The sequence below is a fragment of the Drosophila willistoni genome, chromosome 3R (assembly GCF_018902025.1).
Source record: "Drosophila willistoni isolate 14030-0811.24 chromosome 3R, UCI_dwil_1.1, whole genome shotgun sequence".
NCBI classification, from domain to species: Eukaryota; Metazoa; Arthropoda; class Insecta; order Diptera; family Drosophilidae; genus Drosophila; species Drosophila willistoni.
Window position 1 is genome coordinate 8,565,563 of NC_061086.1, and position 20,497 is coordinate 8,586,059.

The following is a 20,497-nucleotide window of genomic DNA, read 5'->3' on the forward strand; positions in this document are numbered from 1 at the left end:
TTTCACATAAATTATAAATGATTAGCATGTTTGTGTGCATTGTGCGATAATAAAGCATAAGTCGAAGGTACTGAATATTTATTTTATATTTGAAAACTTCTTCCCCGTTTATTGTGGGTAATTAATGTGGCTAAAGCAAGTGCACGAACGAACAAAAAATCATAAATCAACTTCTAAATTGGGTGGTCAAAAAAAACAAGTAAAGAAACATAAAAGTTATGTCCAGTGAAAGCAGAAAGTAAACCCAAAGCAATACCGTTGCAACTTAAATATTTTTAGCAATATTGAGTTTGGTTTTCCATGTCTTAAACATATACATTGAATACTTTATAGATTCTAAACTTTTTGGTTTTGGTTAACTTTTTAGACTCTCTGGTTTTTGGTTACTTTTGATCAACTTAAATTTTTGCTTTGCAATAATTGCAACTTTTGACTGACACACAAATTGTGGTAAGATTTTTAACTTAATTAAGAAACCATAAATTTGATGTCACATACATATAGAACGTCAATGTAAAAGTAATAAAACTTTGTTGAGGATTATGACGAGTGGCGGAAAGAGGAGGAGAGCAAAACCAAGTTGTTCCTTCACAGCAAAAAAGAAGATGTGCTAGATGGAAAACTTTGTTTTTGAGAGACTCAACTTGTGACAAGTCTTGATAGCAACCGGAGCACATCATTACCTATTTGAGTGAGTTGAGCTTGAGAGCTGAGGAATGCCTGCCTGCCTGCCTGTGACTCTTTATGTGTCTTCAATGGTAACTCCTTTTAACTAAGAAGTATTTCCAACTAAGGCCAAACGTTGTCGACTCTGCGAACACTGGCATAAATTGTTGGCTTTTGGCCATAGTTGGCGCAGCAGTGGTTATTCGTTTGGTTGGTTGGTTGGTTAGTTTTTGGTGTCTAGCGGTACTCCAACCCATTTTCTATGACCAGTTTCTGGATACACGTTAGGCGACACCAAGTCGAACATCATTAATATTTTTAAACTGCAAATAACATTAAGGATATTGACCAACTGACCAACTGATAAACTGTAAATTAAATTATTTGCAGAATGTCTAAGAGGGTTGTAGGAATGTCCCCCTACCTCCCCTTCGCTAGATCCGTCAATGTCTAGAGGAATTGGTAGAAATATAAGTCTTTAAAAACTAAAGCCACCCTCCTTCTTTTATTCCTAAAGTTTCTCGTTTGCTGTCTGGTTAAGTTATCTTACACAGCAAATGTAATTGAATTAAAATATTGCTGGCATCTCTTCTTCCATAGAATATCCATGCCAGTTTGCCTGTGCTCTCTTGTTCATTATGATGAATCACTTTGGGTTTTTTCTTAGGAAATTAAATACAGACAGAAATAAAAAATGCAGTGCAAGCAGCAGCAGCACACCAAACAGTACCAAATTGTTGATGGATGTTTGTATAGTCGACAGGCGGCTAAAGAAAATTAAATCTTCAACAAGAAATCATCTTCTTTTACATCCCACACATATGTTTTGGGTGCTGCTGCTGCCGCTTCTGCTGGGGCACTTCTTTTCTTTTCCCATTCTCATTCCCATTTCCATTCGCATTGTCTTTTCTTTTCTTTCTTCTTTTACAGTGGGTTTAAAAATAAATTGCATAGCAAGTACACACAAACAGAAAATTATTTATGTAGATGTATAAAAGGATGCATCGTCGTTACATCAAGACTGCCGCTGTCTTGTCTTTTCTCTCTGTCTATCTGTCTGTCAGTTTCTGCTACTGCACTGCATCGCAGGCATTTCAAAGTCGAAACTCTCCTTCACACACACAGTCTCAGCCGTGTATACTCTCTGCCGTCTCTGGCCGTGGCTTTTAGTGTGCAGTTCATTAAAATATGTATTTAAGGTTCTCCACCCCTCCTCCACCTCCAGCAGCACCCAACTTCCATACAAATTGCTCTTTTTTTTAACTATATGACTTGACTCTTTGTTTATATACAAACTCTATACACTTTACGACTTCTTTTGGATGGTTGAAAACAAATAACATATGGGCGGCAGGAGAGAAAGGAGAGAGAACGTGTGCGTGTGGCTTTTCTTCTTTTTCTGTTCTTCTTGTCAGCACTTTTTGCTTTTTTTTTTTTTTACTACAAAAAAGAAAAACCTTACATTATGCTCATCTAATTTCAATGTAAAAAACCAAACATCTTTTGAAAATCATATTTTTGAATTTTTAACTCTTTTAATTATAACAAACTTATAAATATAGTTGCTTCAAATGTTTGTTTTTAACTGTATATTAAAATTTGCAAACTAAACTTTAGTAGCTACATATATTTGACAGAAGACTTGAAAGTAATCTATATTTTTCTCAAATTTTCGTAAGTTTATAAAATAATTAATAAACTAATAAGTAAACCATATCATAACCCAAATATTTAACGGATTTGTGCAATCAATCTGATATGTACATATGAATGTATCTATGATTAATGCCATTGGAAGCTTTTGGATCTCCTCAGACATCAACCGCAATTGAAACTGCATATATGTATGTATATATATAACTATACATGTGTGTATAGGTCTGTTAATCAATTAGTATTGTCGAAGGCAGTTAACAACAAACCAGATACACACACAAACAACTAGAGAGAAAGAGTTGCTGGGAGCGAGGGAGATAGAGGTGCTGACAAGCAAAGCAATTGACAACTGAGCAACATATTGACTATTGATTGGAACAGACAGTGAAACCTACAGCACAACACACACACACACCCCGCCCCCGTCTCACCATCCATCAAATCTAGCAATCACTTGGATATAAAATACAACAAATTATAGCAATTTGTAGCGCAAAACTAAAACCAACAGAAAACTTGTAAGAGATAAAAAACTGCGAATAAAAAATTATTTGAGATACACAATTTTCCAGAGAGAAGAGTTACGTACATATGTACATTACAGAATTAAAATCAAGCAAACACGAGATTATTAGATTATTAGTTTTAGAGCATGGCGATTGAGAAGTACGTAAGTCTATAAATTCACTAAGAAATCTTAATTAAGTAAAAATTTCCCACACCCAATATTTGCTGTTGGCTTTTTGTTAACTCTCTTATTTTAAATCTACGATTGTTGTTTTATTTTAGATTTTTGTTTTTAAACAGTCTTTACTGTAATAGCCGGTGCTGCTCCCAAATTGGTATTCAAGCCGTGAGGTAGGCCAAGGGCTATTTTTTATGCATTTATTGAAACGGAAATGGAAATGAGTTTTGTAGGAAAGAAAATGTCAACACCTAAACCAAGAGGTAACTTTAATTAATATCATGTTAAGTAAGTCGAGATGTAAAAACTAAAAAAAGACTTTGTGACTGGACTTATTTTGCAGTAAAGCGGGACACACAAAGTGCCAACACGCATTTACTATATACTATATATATATATATATGTAGATTTATGAAAGAGACCAACGGATACAGTAGGGAGCAGAGGACAAGAACAATAAGAGAGATTTAATTTGCTTTTTCCTCTCTAAGGATACACATGTGTCTCCTTTTGTAACTTGTGCCACATACTAGACATATGGGTCTGTATGTTTATCTATTGCTTGTATAATCCTTTGTTGACCCATTTCATCAAAACGATTAAATCATTTTCTTGTTTCTCCAACAAAAGGCATGATAAATTCTACATAAGCTGTTGGCAACGTTTAGATACATTTCTCAATAAAAGTTCCATAAATATGCAAAAATAAATATGAATTGCATTTTATTTTGACCACACACTTGAGTGAGTGTAATAAATAATAAAGCTATTTAAAATCCGATATGGAAGTTGCAAAAAAAAAAGGAACCAAATGAAATTGTGAAATGGCAAACGGCGTTTTGTTTATTTCGCAAAAAACAATAAACAACTTTTATTAAATACCAAGAGGAGGTATCCATTTAAGTTATTAAACTTTTGTCTCAGAGGAAAATATGTAGGTATTATCCTCAAATATTTGGAACACATGAAAAGATGAATAAACCAACAAACTAACTAACAAGAGATGAACCTTTAATTAATGAAACAAAATTCAGCATTTTATTGCCCCTATCGGTTTGTCGTTTGCAAGTACAATTAATTGATGAGTCAGAAATGGTGTGGAACCGCCCATAAAGACGATAACTTTTGGTGTTTATTATCAACTAACTAACTGGTAGCAAAATTAAGCTACTACTTCTAATTGAAGCTACTAACAAAGTAGATAAAAGTCTAAAACGTATAATTTACATACGTCTTGGTCAATCTTTTCTAATAATATACAACTCGATCTTGGAATAAGTTAATTCTCAGTGATATTTTCATAATTGAATTATGATGATGATGATGATGTCAGACAGACCGAGCAGCAGCAGAGCCGGAGAATTGCCGAAATGAGGAAAGAAAACAATCGAAACAACGTTAAATAAATAGGCAAAAAGTAAAAACAACAACAAATTGAGTATTTTTAACAGCCTAAAGCCAAAGCAGCCGACCAGCCAAACAGTCACCCAGCCGGCCCCGAGTAAATGTGTGCTTGTCAGCAGGCGCTGCTTATCTAACACACGCACACACACAAACACACATTGATACAGCTACACCTACACATACTTGTGGAGTTTACCACTGCTTGTGATAAGGGCAGAGTGTGTAAATAGACAACAAAAATACAAAAGAAGAGGCTAGGGCAGACTAGAGATTGCTCTAACTTCGAATGCTCTGATAGTCTTTTGAATTTGAATCCAGCATTTTTACTTGAATGAATATTCAAGAGTATATACATCTGTTTTTCTATAGTGTAAGGGTTTATCTATGTAATAATTTTACCCCATTTCTACCTCTCTTTTTATCTAGCTTTTTTTTATCGGTCTTTGCATAACATTTGCTCATCGTTTTATCTATTTTATTGTGAACCGTAATGGGCAAAATGCAACTGTATTGTGTGTGTGTTAGTACAACGTAGATATCTGTGTTATCATCAATCTTTATCGATAAAATGTTATTGCTGGTTGTTCGGTTTCCTCTTGTTATTGTGGTTTTCTTTTTTTTTTTGCGTGCTGACAAGTTTTGTCATTATGCAAATATCAATGAAACGAAATATTTTAAACTAACCAAAACCATTTCCCCTTAACCAAAATCAGCATTCACGCGCTTAAAAGAGAGCACAAGCCAAATACACAGAGAGAGAGAAAGAGAGAGCGAGAGAGAGTATACGAAAACGATGGAAGCAGAAAAAGAGAGACAGAATGAATGGACATAATGTGGGTGGCTAGGTAGTTCGGAGATGGAGGCAGGGCGGATGGGGCAACCTCAAACAAATGCAATGACCTGAATTTAAAGGAAACCAAAAGAAAATGGCGATAACGAGAACAAAAGTGAAAAAAAAAACAAGAAAAGGTCTTCCTTCCCACCATTTTCCGTTTCACCAAAATAAAATGAGCATCAAAATGAACAATACATTTTTAAGCCATTTTCATACAATGGTTTAAAAGTTTTACAACAATTAAAAACAAGTGACAAAATGTTTAACTATCGAAAATTAAGTGAATTTTGAGAGTCCTAACTTCAAAATCAGAATGAACGTAAAATTTATAAAATAATCTTAAAAAACTTTCTGTTAGGAACTTAAAAAATAATGCTTTTTGAAAAACTTTTTGGGAAACCCTCGTACACCCTTTTAATCAGTTAATTTGTTTGACAGAAGTATTCAATTTACAGCTATGTAAAAGGATTAACATGTGTTACCCAAAAAGATAAACAGCAGAAAATATTAAAAAAAAGAATACATAGAACACTCAAAATCAAGGTGCGGCGATGTCTCTGTCTCTTTCCAACACAGCAGCTGTGATGGGGCGACAAGTGTTTACAAAATATTCCAGCCAAAAAAAAGTGTAACTGTAATTGTTGTTCTCTCTTTCCCTCCGTTTCACATTGAGCTGAAATTGCTGTCTATGTGTGGGTGTGTATACGATTCCCTGTGTAAGGCTGTGTGTGTGTATACGACGTCCTTGCCCAACAAAAGAGAAACAGCTAAAGTAATGCAGCATCAATGAGTACGAGGGGAGTGTTGTTGGCTGACAAAAAGGGGAGAAAGTGCGGGTGTAACAAGGCAGGGCCACCCGTTTTATTGTTGTCAAAGTCTTCTTCTTGGTCCTTTCTTACGTTCTGCCCGCTCACAGTTATTGGTGTGTGCGTGCGCGCGGGTTAAATTCTAAGGGCGGGTACTACGGGGCGAATGAATCTCTGTTGTGTGTGTGTATGTGTGAGCCTCGTTCTATGTGATGGAATTCGACGTGCTTATTGAATTTTCGAGGCTTCAATGGGTTGCGCAAAATTAGTTTTTTTTTTGCATTTGCTTTTAATTTAGTTAAAAACATCGTTTGTTCTCAAATTAATTGTACTTTGATGCTGCGCCCTTTACACACACAGATACACACACTCACACATACACTCGCCTTGTGCGAAAAAATTTACAAGTCACAAAACATACCAGTAGGGCGCGGGGGTGATGGCAAAGGCGACACTTTCATGTAATTCTCAAATAAACACATTCATTCACCACGCACACAAAATTTTTTGTTGTCACTTGGCGTGTGTAACCATCGCGCACTTTTTAATTATATTTTTAACAATTTTTCTAGTTGTAAAATGCAATTTAATTGCATTTTTTTTTTTTTCACTCGCGACGACCGACGAGCAGCACGACCCTCCTTGTGGAAATTTGAAACAACACTACCAGTGTTAGACAACTCAGAAAGTTGTGGGCGAATGCGAGCAGCCAGTGCTGTGAATGCAAGCATGCCAGTGTTGGAGAACTAGGAAACCAGAGCAGTGATGCCAACATCGAGCAAAGGAGTCGCACGTTTTACTTGACGCTCTTGTTTCAGTTAAGCTTCTCTTTGAATATTCGCGGTAAAGAGAGTGTTGGACAATTCGGAAAGTGTTGTGGGAACAGACTTAGACATCGAGCAGTGATGCCAACTCTTGTATGCCTATAAAAGCTATATTAACATTTAAGAAAAGTTAGTAAAAGCTGAAAACATACCAAAAATTCCAGATTATTGTTATTCGAATAATAAAATACAATCGTCAAGTCCGACACGATTTATTCGTAACAATTATATTGACGAATTAAGAAAGTACTTCAAGGTTATAACAACATTTATTTGCCCTTTACAGCCCATATCTGTAATAAGCAATAAAAATTTTTAAAATATTTGAATATTTAAAAGTAACGAAAGTTATCTTATGTGCAAGATTGAATTTAATATGTCAATATTGAATTTGTTCTCCAGAACTGGCAGAAAAAAGCTAAATTGGCAACACTGGTATCGAGTAGCATCGATATTGGGTTTGTGCCCCAGACTTGCCAGAAAAAGCCAATCTGGCAACTCTGATTATTTTGCGCAGCCCTAGGGCTGGAACGTAATTTAATTTTATTTTGGATAAACACATTTAAATCGGTAGCGAGTATTGGAATTTGTTGAAAACATAATGCAGCGGGTGCGTAGTTTTAACAATAAAGGCAAGCGGCATAGATAAGAGAAATTGATTTTTTCGCAGGGCATTAATACATACTTTAAACCGGTGAATGGCAGCAGCAGCGCCAAAAAGAAGGAAGACAGAGAAGATGAGACGCCAAAAAAGGCGCCAAAAAAACGAAAGGCATTGGTTATATCCAGCGACGAAGATGAAATTGCCGCCAGTCCACAGCAGCCCAAGAAGTCCAGGCACGCAAATGGCCATGGAAACCAGAAGCCCACGCTATCGAAGCTGAAGGCGGAGGTAAAACCGTCGCCCAAGCAAAAAGTGGATCCCACACTACTCTTTGGTGGCGAGACCAAACGTATCGAGGCTCCAAAAGCTAAAAGCAAAGGAATGCTAGAATTTGAAGATGAAGATATCGATAGAAGCCTCATGGAGGTTGATCTCGATGAAAGTGTAACCGCTGACAAACCGACAGAGCGAAAGGAAGAGCCTGTAAAATGCAGTCCTGAGCCGCCTGCACCAGCGAAAACAAAGAAATCTGCCACGCCGCGAGTTAAGAAGGAGCCAAAGCATGCGGATCTAGAAACCAGTGTGCTGTCGGATGAGGATCGACATGAGCGTAAACGCCAGGCAGCAGTGCTCTATCAACATTACAAGAATCGCAGCAGTTGCCTTAATCACGGCAGCAAGGAAATACCCAAAGGTGCTCCCGATTGCTTGAAGGGATTAACTTTTGTGGTCACCGGCGTACTCGAATCAATGGAACGAGAGGAAGCCGAATCGGTCATCAAGGAATATGGTGGACGAGTCATGACTGTGGTGGGCAAGAAACTCAAATATTTAGTAGTTGGCGAAGACGCTGGTCCCAAAAAGTTGGCTGTGGCTGAGGAGCTCAACATTCCCATATTGAGCGAAGACGGTCTTTTTGATTTAATTAGGGAATTATCGGGACAGAGTAAGGGGCCTCAGGAAAATGATTCAAAAGTAAAGAAAGAAACGCCAGAGAACATAAAGAAGGAAAAAGCACACACCGAAACAGCTGTGAAAATAAAAAAAGAGAAAGAAATCAGTCCAAAGTCGAAAATAGAAAAAGAGAAGAAAAATGCCTCTCCACCTAAGGTGAAAAAAGAACGTGAAGAAAGTAATAACAACTTAAAGAAGCATGAAGAAAAGTTGGATTCTTCATCCAAGAAATCAGAAGAGAAAAAGTCAGAAAAAGATGCATCCGGTTTCAGAGTGAAACAGAAGCTCGCCCAGAATTTGAGAAAGAGTCGCTTAGTGAACTCAATGTTGCATGGGTAGATAAATACAAGCCCACTTCCATTAAGGACATCGTTGGTCAAGCAGGTGCAGCGTCTAATGTAACAAAGTGAGTTCACACATTAATCTCTTATTAATACAAACAAGAGATTTCTAAAATTTTCTTAACAACAGGTTACTAAATTGGCTAACCAAATGGTACACCAATCATGATGGCAAAAAGAAACTTCAACGTCCGAATCCCTGGGCGAAAAATGATGACGGTAGTTTCTACAAGGCGGCACTTCTCTCGGGTCCCCCGGGTATAGGCAAAACAACGACAGCTACCTTGGTGGTCAAAGAATTGGGTTTCGATGCTGTCGAATTTAATGCCTCCGATACGAGAAGTAAACGCCTTCTTAAAGAGGAAGTGTCCAGTTTACTCGGAAATAAGACGCTCTATGGCTATTGCAATGGCCAATCGCAAGCCGTGTCCAAGAAGCATGTTCTGATAATGGACGAAGTGGATGGCATGGCTGGCAATGAGGATCGTGGTGGCATGCAGGAGTTAATTGCCCTTATTAAAGACAGTTCTGTGCCCATAATTTGCATGTGCAATGATCGAAATCATCCCAAGATACGTTCTCTGGTCAATTATTGTTACGATTTGCGTTTCCAGAGACCGCGTATAGAGCAGATTAAGGGTCGAATTATGAGCATTTGTTTCAAAGAAAAGATGAAAATTCCACCAGCAAAAGTTGAGGAGATTATAGCAGCTACCAATAATGATATAAGACAGTCCATTAATCATATTGCCCTATTGAGTGCTTCTGGCGAGGGAGCGAGCCCAACACAAAAGGCTGGAGTAGATAAAGTGGCTAGCAAGGATCTTAAGCTTGGTCCATGGGAAGTAGTGCGAAAAGTCTTTACACAGGAGGAACACAAGCATATGAACTTGAACGATAAATGTGATTTATTTTTCCACGACTATAGCATGGGCCCGCTCTTTGTTCAGCACAATTATCTTCAGGTTACGCCACAAGGACACAGGTGAGAAAATATTTGATGTAATTGATCTTTATGCATACTTATGATAATTTCCATTTATAGAGACACTTATATGGCCAAGGTGGCGGCCACTGCTGATGCTCTCAGTCTTGGAGATTTGGTAGAAAAGCGAATTCGAGCCAATTCTGCTTGGTCCTTGCTCCCCACTCAAGCCATATTCAGTTCAGTGTTGCCTGGTGAGCAGATGTGTGGCCATTTTAGTGGACAAATCAATTTTCCCGGCTGGCTCGGTAAAAATTCCAGGTAAGATTATTACCTTTTTACCGCGACTTCTATATTAATTCGTTGAATTTTAGGTCGAATAAGCGAGCTCGTCTGGCTCAAGAATTGCACGATCATACCAGAATCTGTACATCCGGTTCACGGTTGTCCATTCGCTTAGACTATGCGCCCTATTTGTTGAACAACATTGTCCGTCCATTGACTGAAGAAGGGCAAGAGGGCGTTCCCGCTTCTTTGCATGTAATGAAGGATTATCATTTACTGCGAGAAGATTTGGATTCACTTATAGAGCTCACCGCCTGGCCAGGCAAGAAATCACCAATGGACTCTGTCGATGGGCGAGTAAAGGCTGCTCTAACACGGGCTTATAACAAGGAAGTTATGCCCTATTCCTATTCCGCCCAGGCCAACATTAAAAAGAAGCGAGCCGAAGCGGCTGGTGGCGATGGAGAAGATGGATTTCTCGCTGGCGAAGAAGATGGCGGTGAAGAGGGTGGCACACAAAATGTGGATTCTGAAAATGAAGAAGAAAATGATGATCTTGAGCTGGATGGCCTAATCAAGGCTAAAAAGAAGCCATCCGCAACTGCTAGTTCCTCCAAGCCATCAACTTCCAAGAAGGCAGCTGCTGGGGCAGCCAAACCTAAGGCAAAAGCCAAAAAATGAATGCTCAGCACGTAATAGTTATACTCGTACTTTATACAAATATTTATATATATTGATATTTTTTTTTGCAAAATCAATTTGTTAATGCTTGGAAATCGTATACGATGAGTTTGTGAACCATATAAAAATAATTATAATCGACTTGATTTAAAAATATCGAAGCTTGCTTTCAAGTTATGGTTTTCAAATACTTTTCATTTGCTTTCACCATATCAATCAGATTCTGACCCAAGGCGTTTCAATTTTGTTGAATTAACTGCTAATATCGTTAAAGTTGACAAAAGTCGACGTAAATTACCTCAACAAATTGTTAATAGCTTAAGTTTTAAACATTTTTACATATTTATTTGGCATGTTATTTGACATATGCTTCATCAATCTTGCTTCTAAATGCAATCTAATCAAATCAAATCACATTTCAAATCATTAATGCCTCTTTTTCCTTTCCACCCTTACCCCACTTGTGCCAGTGTCTCGCCTATTATGCCTAAGCGTCACACAAGCTGTTTTTAGTTGCATTTACAAGGCATTACCACCACTCCCACTCCACCCCTAGAGAAGGACACCCCCTTTCCTGATTACGCGCGCAATTAAGGGTTGCGGACAGGAGCAGCAAACGTCTTGTGGCTTCTGTGGCCTGTTGCACGTGTGGAAATGTTCTGAGCACACAAAATGTTACCCTTGGGGCCGATGTGAATGATCGTTACTTAACATTGATTTTGATTAAATGTTTAATGTCAACAAAACAACTAAGGGGAATGGGAAAAGGCGGTGGGAATGAAAGAAATTACTAGTACGAATAGGAACTAGTTGTGCCTCCATTTTACCGGAAAGTGCAATTTTTCTTTGGTCAGATTTAAGTAAAATGCAAATTTATATATTTTCTCCATTTTTTACCCACACCTACTTATTGTTTTTGTTGGTTTTTGATTTAATCAGGGAAAGGCAAACTACATGAACTCAACAAAGATTAATCAGTTGGAAAAAATAAACATAATAAAAGGCTAAGCGGGGCTAAGTATGCGACATTTTGATGAATACCAAATCAAAATAATGCGTTAAATTAATTAATCACGATTAAAGCTGCAGCCATATATGTATGTATAAGGGAATAGGGAGAGAATAGTAAATGAGGGGATTAAGCCGAGGGATGGGGCTAAAGCGAATTTACTACTGATGATCGATAAATGCCTACAGGGGGTAGGCGAAAGGAGAAAGTTATAGAGTGGGATAACAAGTGTTGCCTATCACACGCCATTCTCAAATTAGTGGCAAGCGCAAATACCCACTCCCCCCTTGCCTTATCTACGCCATCCCCATTCACTATAATATATGAAATCTATCACAAAGTCATGGTCTATTATTTTATTTAACACTTTGCCATTTGCAATGTCACGTAATCTAATGCAAATGTAATAAATCCGTATAAATTGTGATTTGAGGGCGGGTTACAACTACAACAACTATTACCCCCCCATCACACACAACCCCCTTTTCCACTATGTGCTACCCCCTTTTTGGGTTGCTATTTTATTTGCTTTACGACTTTTGTTTTTCTTCTTTTTTTTTTTACTTCGTGCATAATTTAAAGCCTGATTTGACTTGGAATTAAATTTATATTCATTCGACCTCTGTGTGGGAACATTGTCATGTGGTTTTTGGTCGACATAAAGAGAGATAGAGAGATAGATTTAGATAGAGAGAGAGAGAGAGAGTGGGAGTTAGATATAGAGTCAGAGGTAAAAAGTATAGCAGTTCACCCTTCGGTGTGAACCCATTTTGTTAGCCACAAAGCAAAACCATTGACTTTTTTATGCTTGAACGCTTACCCTTTTGCGGTTTATCAATTGAATCAGATATCAACTTGTTGAATACGCTACGGAATGGCTAAAAACCAATTCAGACCTATTGATTTCATTTAGTATTGGTCTCGGAGCAAATAAAATAGGAGGAAATAAAAATAGGAATTGTATCACTACACTTAATGATTGAAATGAAATAAGTAGAAACGAATAAATAAATTAAAAGGCTTGCATAAATATTCTTTCATATACAAATACTTAAAAGTTGAGAGGACCTGTGGAGATGTATACTTAACAATGAACAAGTAAAACCATTTTCAATTATGTGAACTGCTTTTGCTTGAGATTTTCCCTATGTTTTGCTATACAAAATAAATTACCTCCCGGTTTTAGGTTTATTGTAAGTTGTAACAACTGCAGTAGATCGTGTTCAAATTAATAACTACAATACGAAAATAGAAAAAAAAAAGAAAAAATACAGAGGGCATAATTAAATTTAACTGAGGCAGACATTAAAATACACTTCAAATTATGAAAAATATGTACTATTAGTTCGTGGAAATTAGCTGATTTTATATAGATATTTGGAGGCTACAAATGTTTGAGGTTCTTTCAGATATGTTTTTCCATGAGTTTTTGTAAAAATATATGTCGAGATTGTTGGAACTCCAGATCCTTTCCTTTGGGACTGTTCTGACTGTCTGATTGTCGTTAAATAGAATAGATTTCTAGTAAAATGTATATACCTTTTTAGTAGGGTAAATATGTACATGTGTATGAAGAGATGAAGCCAAGATGCCACAGCCACACACATTGGCAGAAAGTGCACCAACTAGTTTGAAGTTTCCCATAAGCACAATTAATAACATAAGCAATTTACAATTTAAAACCGACTTACATTTCAGAGACGGAGAAGTGGGAGAGAACGGGACGTGGCGCAATTGGCAGAGGAAAACATGTTCAACAGTTAATAAAACAAATAATTGCATCGTGTATGCAATAAAAAGAAGGTTAAACGGTGGGCAGGACAAACAAAACAAACGGCTGGACCTTGCAACCAAGATGGTTGGACGCCACCGGCACCGGCACCGGCACGGGGCACGGCTGATGAGCCATGGGGCGAGGCCATTGAGAAAGTTTGAGGCCATGAGACTAGACAGACAATGAAGCACATAGTGAGTAAGAGGGAGATAGAGAGAGCAAAGACTACCACTAATCATCAGCGAAGTGCTGGAAGTGTTTTGAGTTGGAAGCAGGAGCTCGAGCTGGGAACTGGGGAGTTGGGGCAGCGCCAGACGAAGAACCGTCGCGCCAATTGGAATTGCAAATCTGCCTGAAACAAGAGCGAGTGAGAAAGAGAGTAGGAGCCACCCCGATCAACACAGGAGCGGATTCCAAGTCTTTTAGTCAGTCATTTCGAAAGATTTTTCTCCTGGGTTCTATCTTGATTCGCAATAATCTCAAGTCCTTGTATTAACTCAATTCATCCCTGGAAGCACTACAAAACTAACATATGTACAAATACATAGACCCATCGTTGTTTTCGTTGTCGTCATCATCAGCGTCGTCGTCTTCGTCTTAGACAAAATGGTGGAGCTGCTGCGGATGGGGACAACACACAGGTTCATTCTCCCATAAATACGCTCAGCGGGTGTTAAATATTTTGTACGACTTCTGCAAGTCCTCGCCAACCTTAACTCCAACTTCAACTTCAACTCGACTCGAACTACCACTACTGCAGACTGAGACTGAGTTGGGAGACTCCCAATGTCCAGACATGCCTCATGTGTATGTACATACATATCTCGCTTTGGAACAAACGCAAAACTTTTGCCCCAAACGCCTTTGTTCATCAATTAAGCTGTCCGTCCAGGCTTCCCTTCCCACACACACACACATAGCCATAAGATAGAGATAAAGAGAGAGGGAGAGACTCGATGGAAAAAAAGATGGTGGGAGGAGGGGTGGAGACATTGGAGACACATGCTATGGCTTGTAAATTGTGTGCGACGGTCAGAAATTGAAATATGGCGTCGCCAAAACGAAAGCCAAATTGAAGTCAATGAAAATGCCCAAGATTTTCGTGTTATCAGTAGAAGAAGAAGATGGAGAGAGAGAAGGAGACTTCTTGAGGGACTCGATACAAGATGACTGCCTTCTGCTTCAAAAAAATTAAAGATCAGTTATTTATTTATAAAACATTATCTATTGGAGTACCATACAATAATTGTTTTGAGGAATACCCAATTATTATAATTACAGAGATTAAAACACCAGAATATTAGTTTTCTAAAACCGACTACTTGGCAACCAATCAAAGAATTTATATTGATTTTTATTCAAGTGGGAAATGCATTAAAGTAAACTTGAATACGGAAATTTTAAAACTTAATCAATCGAGTTGTTCTTTTGAATGAACAGACTCATCGATTGCTCTTTCAATTTTTAGAAAAATACTAAGTATACAAAATTTTATATTTCTCATCTGTCTGCAACTTCTGGAATAGTTTTCCTTTTTGAAAAACCTTCTTCAATATTTAATTATTTATTTTGGACGACTTATCTTCAGTTTTTATGAGACTATCGACATTTTGATAATTATATGACTAAATTTTTATTAACGCTACTAATAATAATATTAATATTTTTAAATTAAAACTAATCCTGTGAAGTTAATTTCAAGCCAAGCCAAAGTAGTTAACCATAATGTCCTCTTCACGTTTTTTAATATATCCATTAAAATTTAAGCTTTTGATGCCACCGAAAGCTTCTCATTTTTCTCAGGCCGCTTTTCTTTTATTTTAATTGAAACTTAAACTAATGCTAGGCTAAGCCAAAACAAAAACAAAAAACAGAAAATGGCCAAGAAGTAACATCATCAACTTCTTCGGGGACCCCCCTAGATCTGGCTAAGATATTGATGATAAAAGCGCATGTACAACAAGACGCAAAACATGCCATCATTACCACCAAAAAGATATAACGCACATACAGAGTAAAGAGTGAAGACTGAAAATCTTGTGAAGACTTGGAGATCGTTCTCTCTCACACTCACCCCCACCAATTTAAGTTGGAGCCTCTCCGAGTCAGCGCCATGTTTGATGATTAAATCTTGAAAATGTTAATGATGCCGACGCAAGCCGTAAAACCAAGATGAGTCGAGGAACAAGGGAAGGAGGCAGGAGGAGCATCAGCAGGCGACAGATGGACTAAACTCAGACATGGAAATTAGCTGACGATTGGGACTCGGATTGGGATTGGTAGTAGTTGCACACGGCTTATCAAACTATCGATGGATCTCGATCGAATCTGATCGTTAAATGAGCGCCAAAGAAATCATCCAGGGATCGGTTTTCATTTGACGCGCTTCTTTGATATTTCAAAAAAAAAAAACAAACTGAAAAAAAATGAAAAGAACGAACGAACGATCAAAATACCTATTAGCAATTAAAAAACAAATGGGGTGTCGGGGGAAAGAGAAACAACAACAGAAAACTTATGACAAGTTGACCAAGGAACATCATCAAGGTATAGTGGGCAATGGCCATTGGATACCGTTGCCATCCAAGATCGAGAAATTATGGGACATTAATGGACTGTGTAGGTTACGGGAAAAACAGACAACAGAAAAGAGAAAAAACACAACACCGAAACAAGAAATATAAATATCAAAATTATGAAAAATATTATTGCATTGTCTCGAACGAGAGGCGTAAACGAGGTTCATCTTTTGTATTCTTCGGGTTCTCGTCTGTTTTTTATGTAACTGGTTTTATGTAACTCCTCCGGTTGATATTTTTCGGCCTTTCTGTTTTCCTTTCCATCGATTCTATATACTGGAGGGAGTTGAGGCTGAATTAAATTACCTCCAGCCAATAGAGGACTTCTATGTAAAAAAAAAGTATCTGTACTATATTCTTCTCTTACTTTCAAGTCTTTTAATATGTGAAATATACTAACTAAAACTCTAATGATTTAATGCATTCTTATCCTACTCATCCAAACAAAACCCTCCTCTTTCTTTGCGCGTTTATTTTTGTCCATTTTGATGATGGTCACTAACCATATTCCATATTCAATATGAATTGTGTGCTAGTGTGTGTTGCTAGTATGTGTCTGTGTGTGTATGTGTGTGTGTGTGTGTGTTGGTGTTGTCAAGTTTCTTAAGATTAATTGAACAATCAATTTAAAATTTTATAGGTTTTCAACTTTTCATTTCGGATACACGAGTTTTCAGTGTGTCTTCTCTCTCGTTTTCTTATTGTTATTGTTGCTGTTGTTGGCATATAAATTTATTTTCTTTGTATCGATCGAATACAAATGGGAATGGCTTTTAACCAGGCCTTAACACTCTTCTGTTTCCTCTCGGTGTCTCCTTTTTTTTTCTTTCGTTTTGGTCAATTCAAAATTATGAAATAGTAGCATTAATGAAAGATAAAACTTTCTGTGTATTTTGGCGCATTCTTTTTGGTGAGTTTAATATAGCCTGTTGAAGGTTAACAAATGGGTTAGGATGACAAAGAAAATGAATGAACCACTAGACGATACGATCCGATTAGTACAGGGCTGTCAAATGATATCTAATTGGCTTAGTACAAAAAAAAAACAATTTAATGGAAACTCTTCGAAACTATTACAAGGTTGAGCAATTTTCCTTAAGCAGTGTAACGATTTCCGTAGAGCGGAAACTAGAAGATCCATTACATCAGTTACTTAACAAATCAAAAGAGAATGGAATCAACTAACGGATAGGATCGTGTAACTGCATAAATTGGCCGTAAATAATGATTGTTTATTACATCAACAAAGTGCAAATTGTCGAACATGCATTTATATAAACATTAATTGCAAATTTTCAAATCATTTATATAAACACTGAAAAGTAGTTGTAAGTAATTGTCTATTTTAATATCCAACATAAATCAAGTTGTTACGAATAATATTCTCCTTAGCAATTTTCTATATTCAAGGGTTATCTTGACAATAATATTCTATGAAATAAACTTTGGAAAAAATCAATCAATTTAACGAAATTTTTCTAAGTTCTATCCTAACGAATCGATAATAAAAAGAGTTTAAGAAATTTACAGATATTATCACATAAAATTCCGCCTTTGATGATAGTCATCTTCTGATATTCATATCATTCATTTTATAAGATTTGACGCTCCCTCGTCCCTGTGACCACGATCTATAATATCTTATTGGAAAACCCATAAAAACAGAACAAAATGGTTTTCATGGACCGAAAAGATCGAATCCCATCATCAAGGCGCATGCGCCCTGTGGACAAAAAAAAAACCAAGAGTCAAAAAAAAAACCAATCATTTCGAATGCACATAAATTTAAATTTTTGAAAAAAGACCCCTTTTAAAATTGTTGTTAAGAAAATTCAGCACTTAAGAAAACCATAGGTGTTGGTCACAAAATAATATTCAAATAGCTCGGGACATGAACCTGAGCTATTGAATGCTAGAATTCGTTAATTTATAATTTCATCAAAGTCTTAATACAAGTACATTAAATTTTGGCGCCATTAACTTAATTAATATAATAAAAACGTTTATCGCTTTATAATGTTAATAGCTACAGCAAATTTTTACATGTATTTGATTTTAATGGCCAATTCGGGCGAAGTTCAGACAATTAGATGGGCTAATAAAATTGCAAAAATGCGCACACTTTTGTTTATTAACGACAAATAATAAATATTTAATGTTGCTTCCAACATATTTTCTCCATTGTAAAACACCTTACAAGTGCTGCCCCACCCCAGACAATTGCAATGGTTCGATAAGCCAGTTAGATGGCAAGTATATCAAGAAAAACTCCCACGTTCCATTAAATACCAACTTAAACCCAAAAACCTAAAACCAAAATCAACAATTACCCGGCGAATTAACTTTTCCAGCAAAACAAAAGTTCATTTACAGAAGTTTTTTCTCAACTCAAACTCTCTCATTAGGCATTCAGGTCGCATTAGACCGAAACCCGACCCATTGATAAAAGCCTTTATTGTATCCATCTCCTCCGCTCCCCGCCCCCCATATACCTTTCTTCTTGAGCTAGAGAGACAGTTTCTAAGCACAACAAAAACAATTTACGTATAAATTAATTTACTTTCATTAATTAGTTGGCGGTATTAGGCGGCAGCCCATGGGGTGACAGTGTGGAAAATTGGATTCGGTAAAATGGTAAAATGGTAAAAGTTGAAAAGCCAAAGAGAAATTTGCATAGCAAATTCAAATAAACACGAAAACGAAAGAGAAAACTTACAGAATTTTGCCTTTTTGACCAAATTAAAAATGAAATGTATTAAAAATTAAAAGTTAATGAGTCAGATGCTTCAAATTATTAAAAAATTAATGATTGCTTGATGACTGTCAGATTGATATATAATTTTTTTTTATAAAAATAGCCAACATTGTCATCAAGTTGCATAATATTTTCATATTTCATTTAAAAAACCTGAGAATTCTGGAAAAAAATGGTCTATGACTAACAAAGGATATAAGTGATTAATATTTTTATAAAGGTTTGTGGTATAATTCAGTCTATTTGCTCATTTAAGTTGTAAGTCATACCTCTCCCACATATACATAGAAGAGTATTTAATTCTGTTTCAGACAAGTATGATTCGTCAAATATTCTGTCCAATGTTTTATACAAATTAGTGCCCACTTTAAGGTTAAACTGATAGGGACTGATTGTGCTTTTAAAATTAACAATGTGCCCAAAGAAATTATTCGTTTTTTTATCAACAATATTAATTAAACATTTTCTTAAATATATAAAAAAGAAGTCTTCTTAAACTGTCACTGGCAGGCCCATTAAAAATTACAATAGATACCCACTCTATAGCTTTCCATATAGTGTATTCTGACATCAACTCCATCCCCCAAAACCAATTTTGTGCATATTTTCTTTTCCTTTTTTCTTTTTCTTTGTTATTGTCGCTTTCTTGTCTTCTTGTCAATATTGGACAATTCATGCGCATTGCGTAAAACATCCGTTAAAACTTTATTTTATGTCCGCCATTTTATGAACGTTTGGTGTAAATACATTTCCGCCCAAGCAGGGACCAACAATCAGAAAAAAAGTCAAAAAATATGGTAAAAGAAACGATACGAAACGGCAATGGACACTCGAGTCCGGGCTGTGGGTCCAGAAGAGAATCTGTGGCAGAAGCTCAGGTTCAGGAAGCGCAAAAAAATGGCGACGACACCGACGACAACAGCAGCCAACGATAGCGAGGGCAGGAAGGGGGGTCAAGAGTATGGATAAGATGCAAAGAATGGGGGAAAAAGAGGCATAAATTATGCACTGCAAAATAAACGGCGAGGCACATAATAAAAATCGGCAAAAAAAATGTTGTATACGCAATCAAAAGCATGAAATGGCAACGGAAAATAAACACCGAATGAATGGAATTAAAAGAAAACCAGAGGGCCGGGGCTAACTTCGACCGCGTCAAAGTTTGTATACCCTTGCAACATTTTTGGTAACTCTTTCCTTACCTATAGCCATCAAAAGTGGAAAAACGTTTAAGCTAAAAAGGCTAATGTTTGCGAAAGAACGGCCTACATAGGAAATAACGGAGTTATTGATGAAAGTCACTGTTTTCCACCGATCGTTCCTATGGGAGCTATATGATATAGTTACCCGATCCTTATCAAATTTGGCACAATCATTAACAGATATATTAAACTAACAAATGTTTAATTTGAAAGCAATCGCGTCAAAAGTAACGAAGTTATTCACCAAAGTCACTGTTTTCGAAAAATCGTTCCTATGGGAGCTATATGATATAGTCACCCGATCTTGATCAAATTTGGCATAGTCGTTTAAATGTGTAATTAACTCACCAATATTAAAATTCACGACAATCGCTCAGAAAATAACGAAGTTATTAAGAAAAGTCACTGTTCGTGACTTTGCCTTTTGTATGGGAGCTATATGATATAGTGATCCGATCCGGCTGAATCCGAGATATACAACGCCTGCAGTATATACAAGCCTACATGCAAAA

General features: G+C 36.8%; 2 protein-coding genes across 3 annotated transcripts in view; one reads left to right on the forward strand and one right to left on the reverse strand.

The window, feature by feature from the left end:
- The window catches only part of LOC6651617 (FERM, ARHGEF and pleckstrin domain-containing protein 1), a 36,787-nt gene extending 30,083 nt beyond the window's left edge, over positions 1 to 6,704 (reverse strand). For both annotated transcript variants that reach the window (XM_002073248.4, XM_015176612.3), the window contains exon 1: positions 6,474 to 6,704. The gene's annotated coding sequence lies outside the window, so the exon portion shown is untranslated. The remainder of the gene's footprint in view (positions 1 to 6,473) is intronic.
- A 682-nt stretch (positions 6,705 to 7,386) lies between these two features.
- LOC6651601 (replication factor C subunit 1) lies at positions 7,387 to 10,827 on the forward strand. Its single transcript, XM_047010790.1, has 6 exons — positions 7,387 to 7,486; positions 7,547 to 8,707; positions 8,743 to 8,840; positions 8,906 to 9,760; positions 9,821 to 10,021; positions 10,075 to 10,827. Exons 1-6 carry the CDS (start codon positions 7,478 to 7,480, stop codon positions 10,664 to 10,666), a joined length of 2,916 nt encoding a protein of 971 aa, XP_046866746.1. The 5' UTR covers positions 7,387 to 7,477; the 3' UTR covers positions 10,667 to 10,827.
- The last annotated feature ends 9,670 nt before the right edge of the window (positions 10,828 to 20,497 follow it).

What these genes read in the sequence shown, in the direction of transcription:
- LOC6651601 (XM_047010790.1), top strand. An exon ending in AAGATGCATCCGGTTTCAGA is followed by an intron (nt 8,708 to 8,742) that starts GTGAAACAGAAG and finishes TTTGAGAAAGAG; the next exon opens with TCGCTTAGTGAACTCAATGT. An exon ending in GCAGCGTCTAATGTAACAAA is followed by an intron (nt 8,841 to 8,905) that starts GTGAGTTCACAC and finishes TCTTAACAACAG; the next exon opens with GTTACTAAATTGGCTAACCA.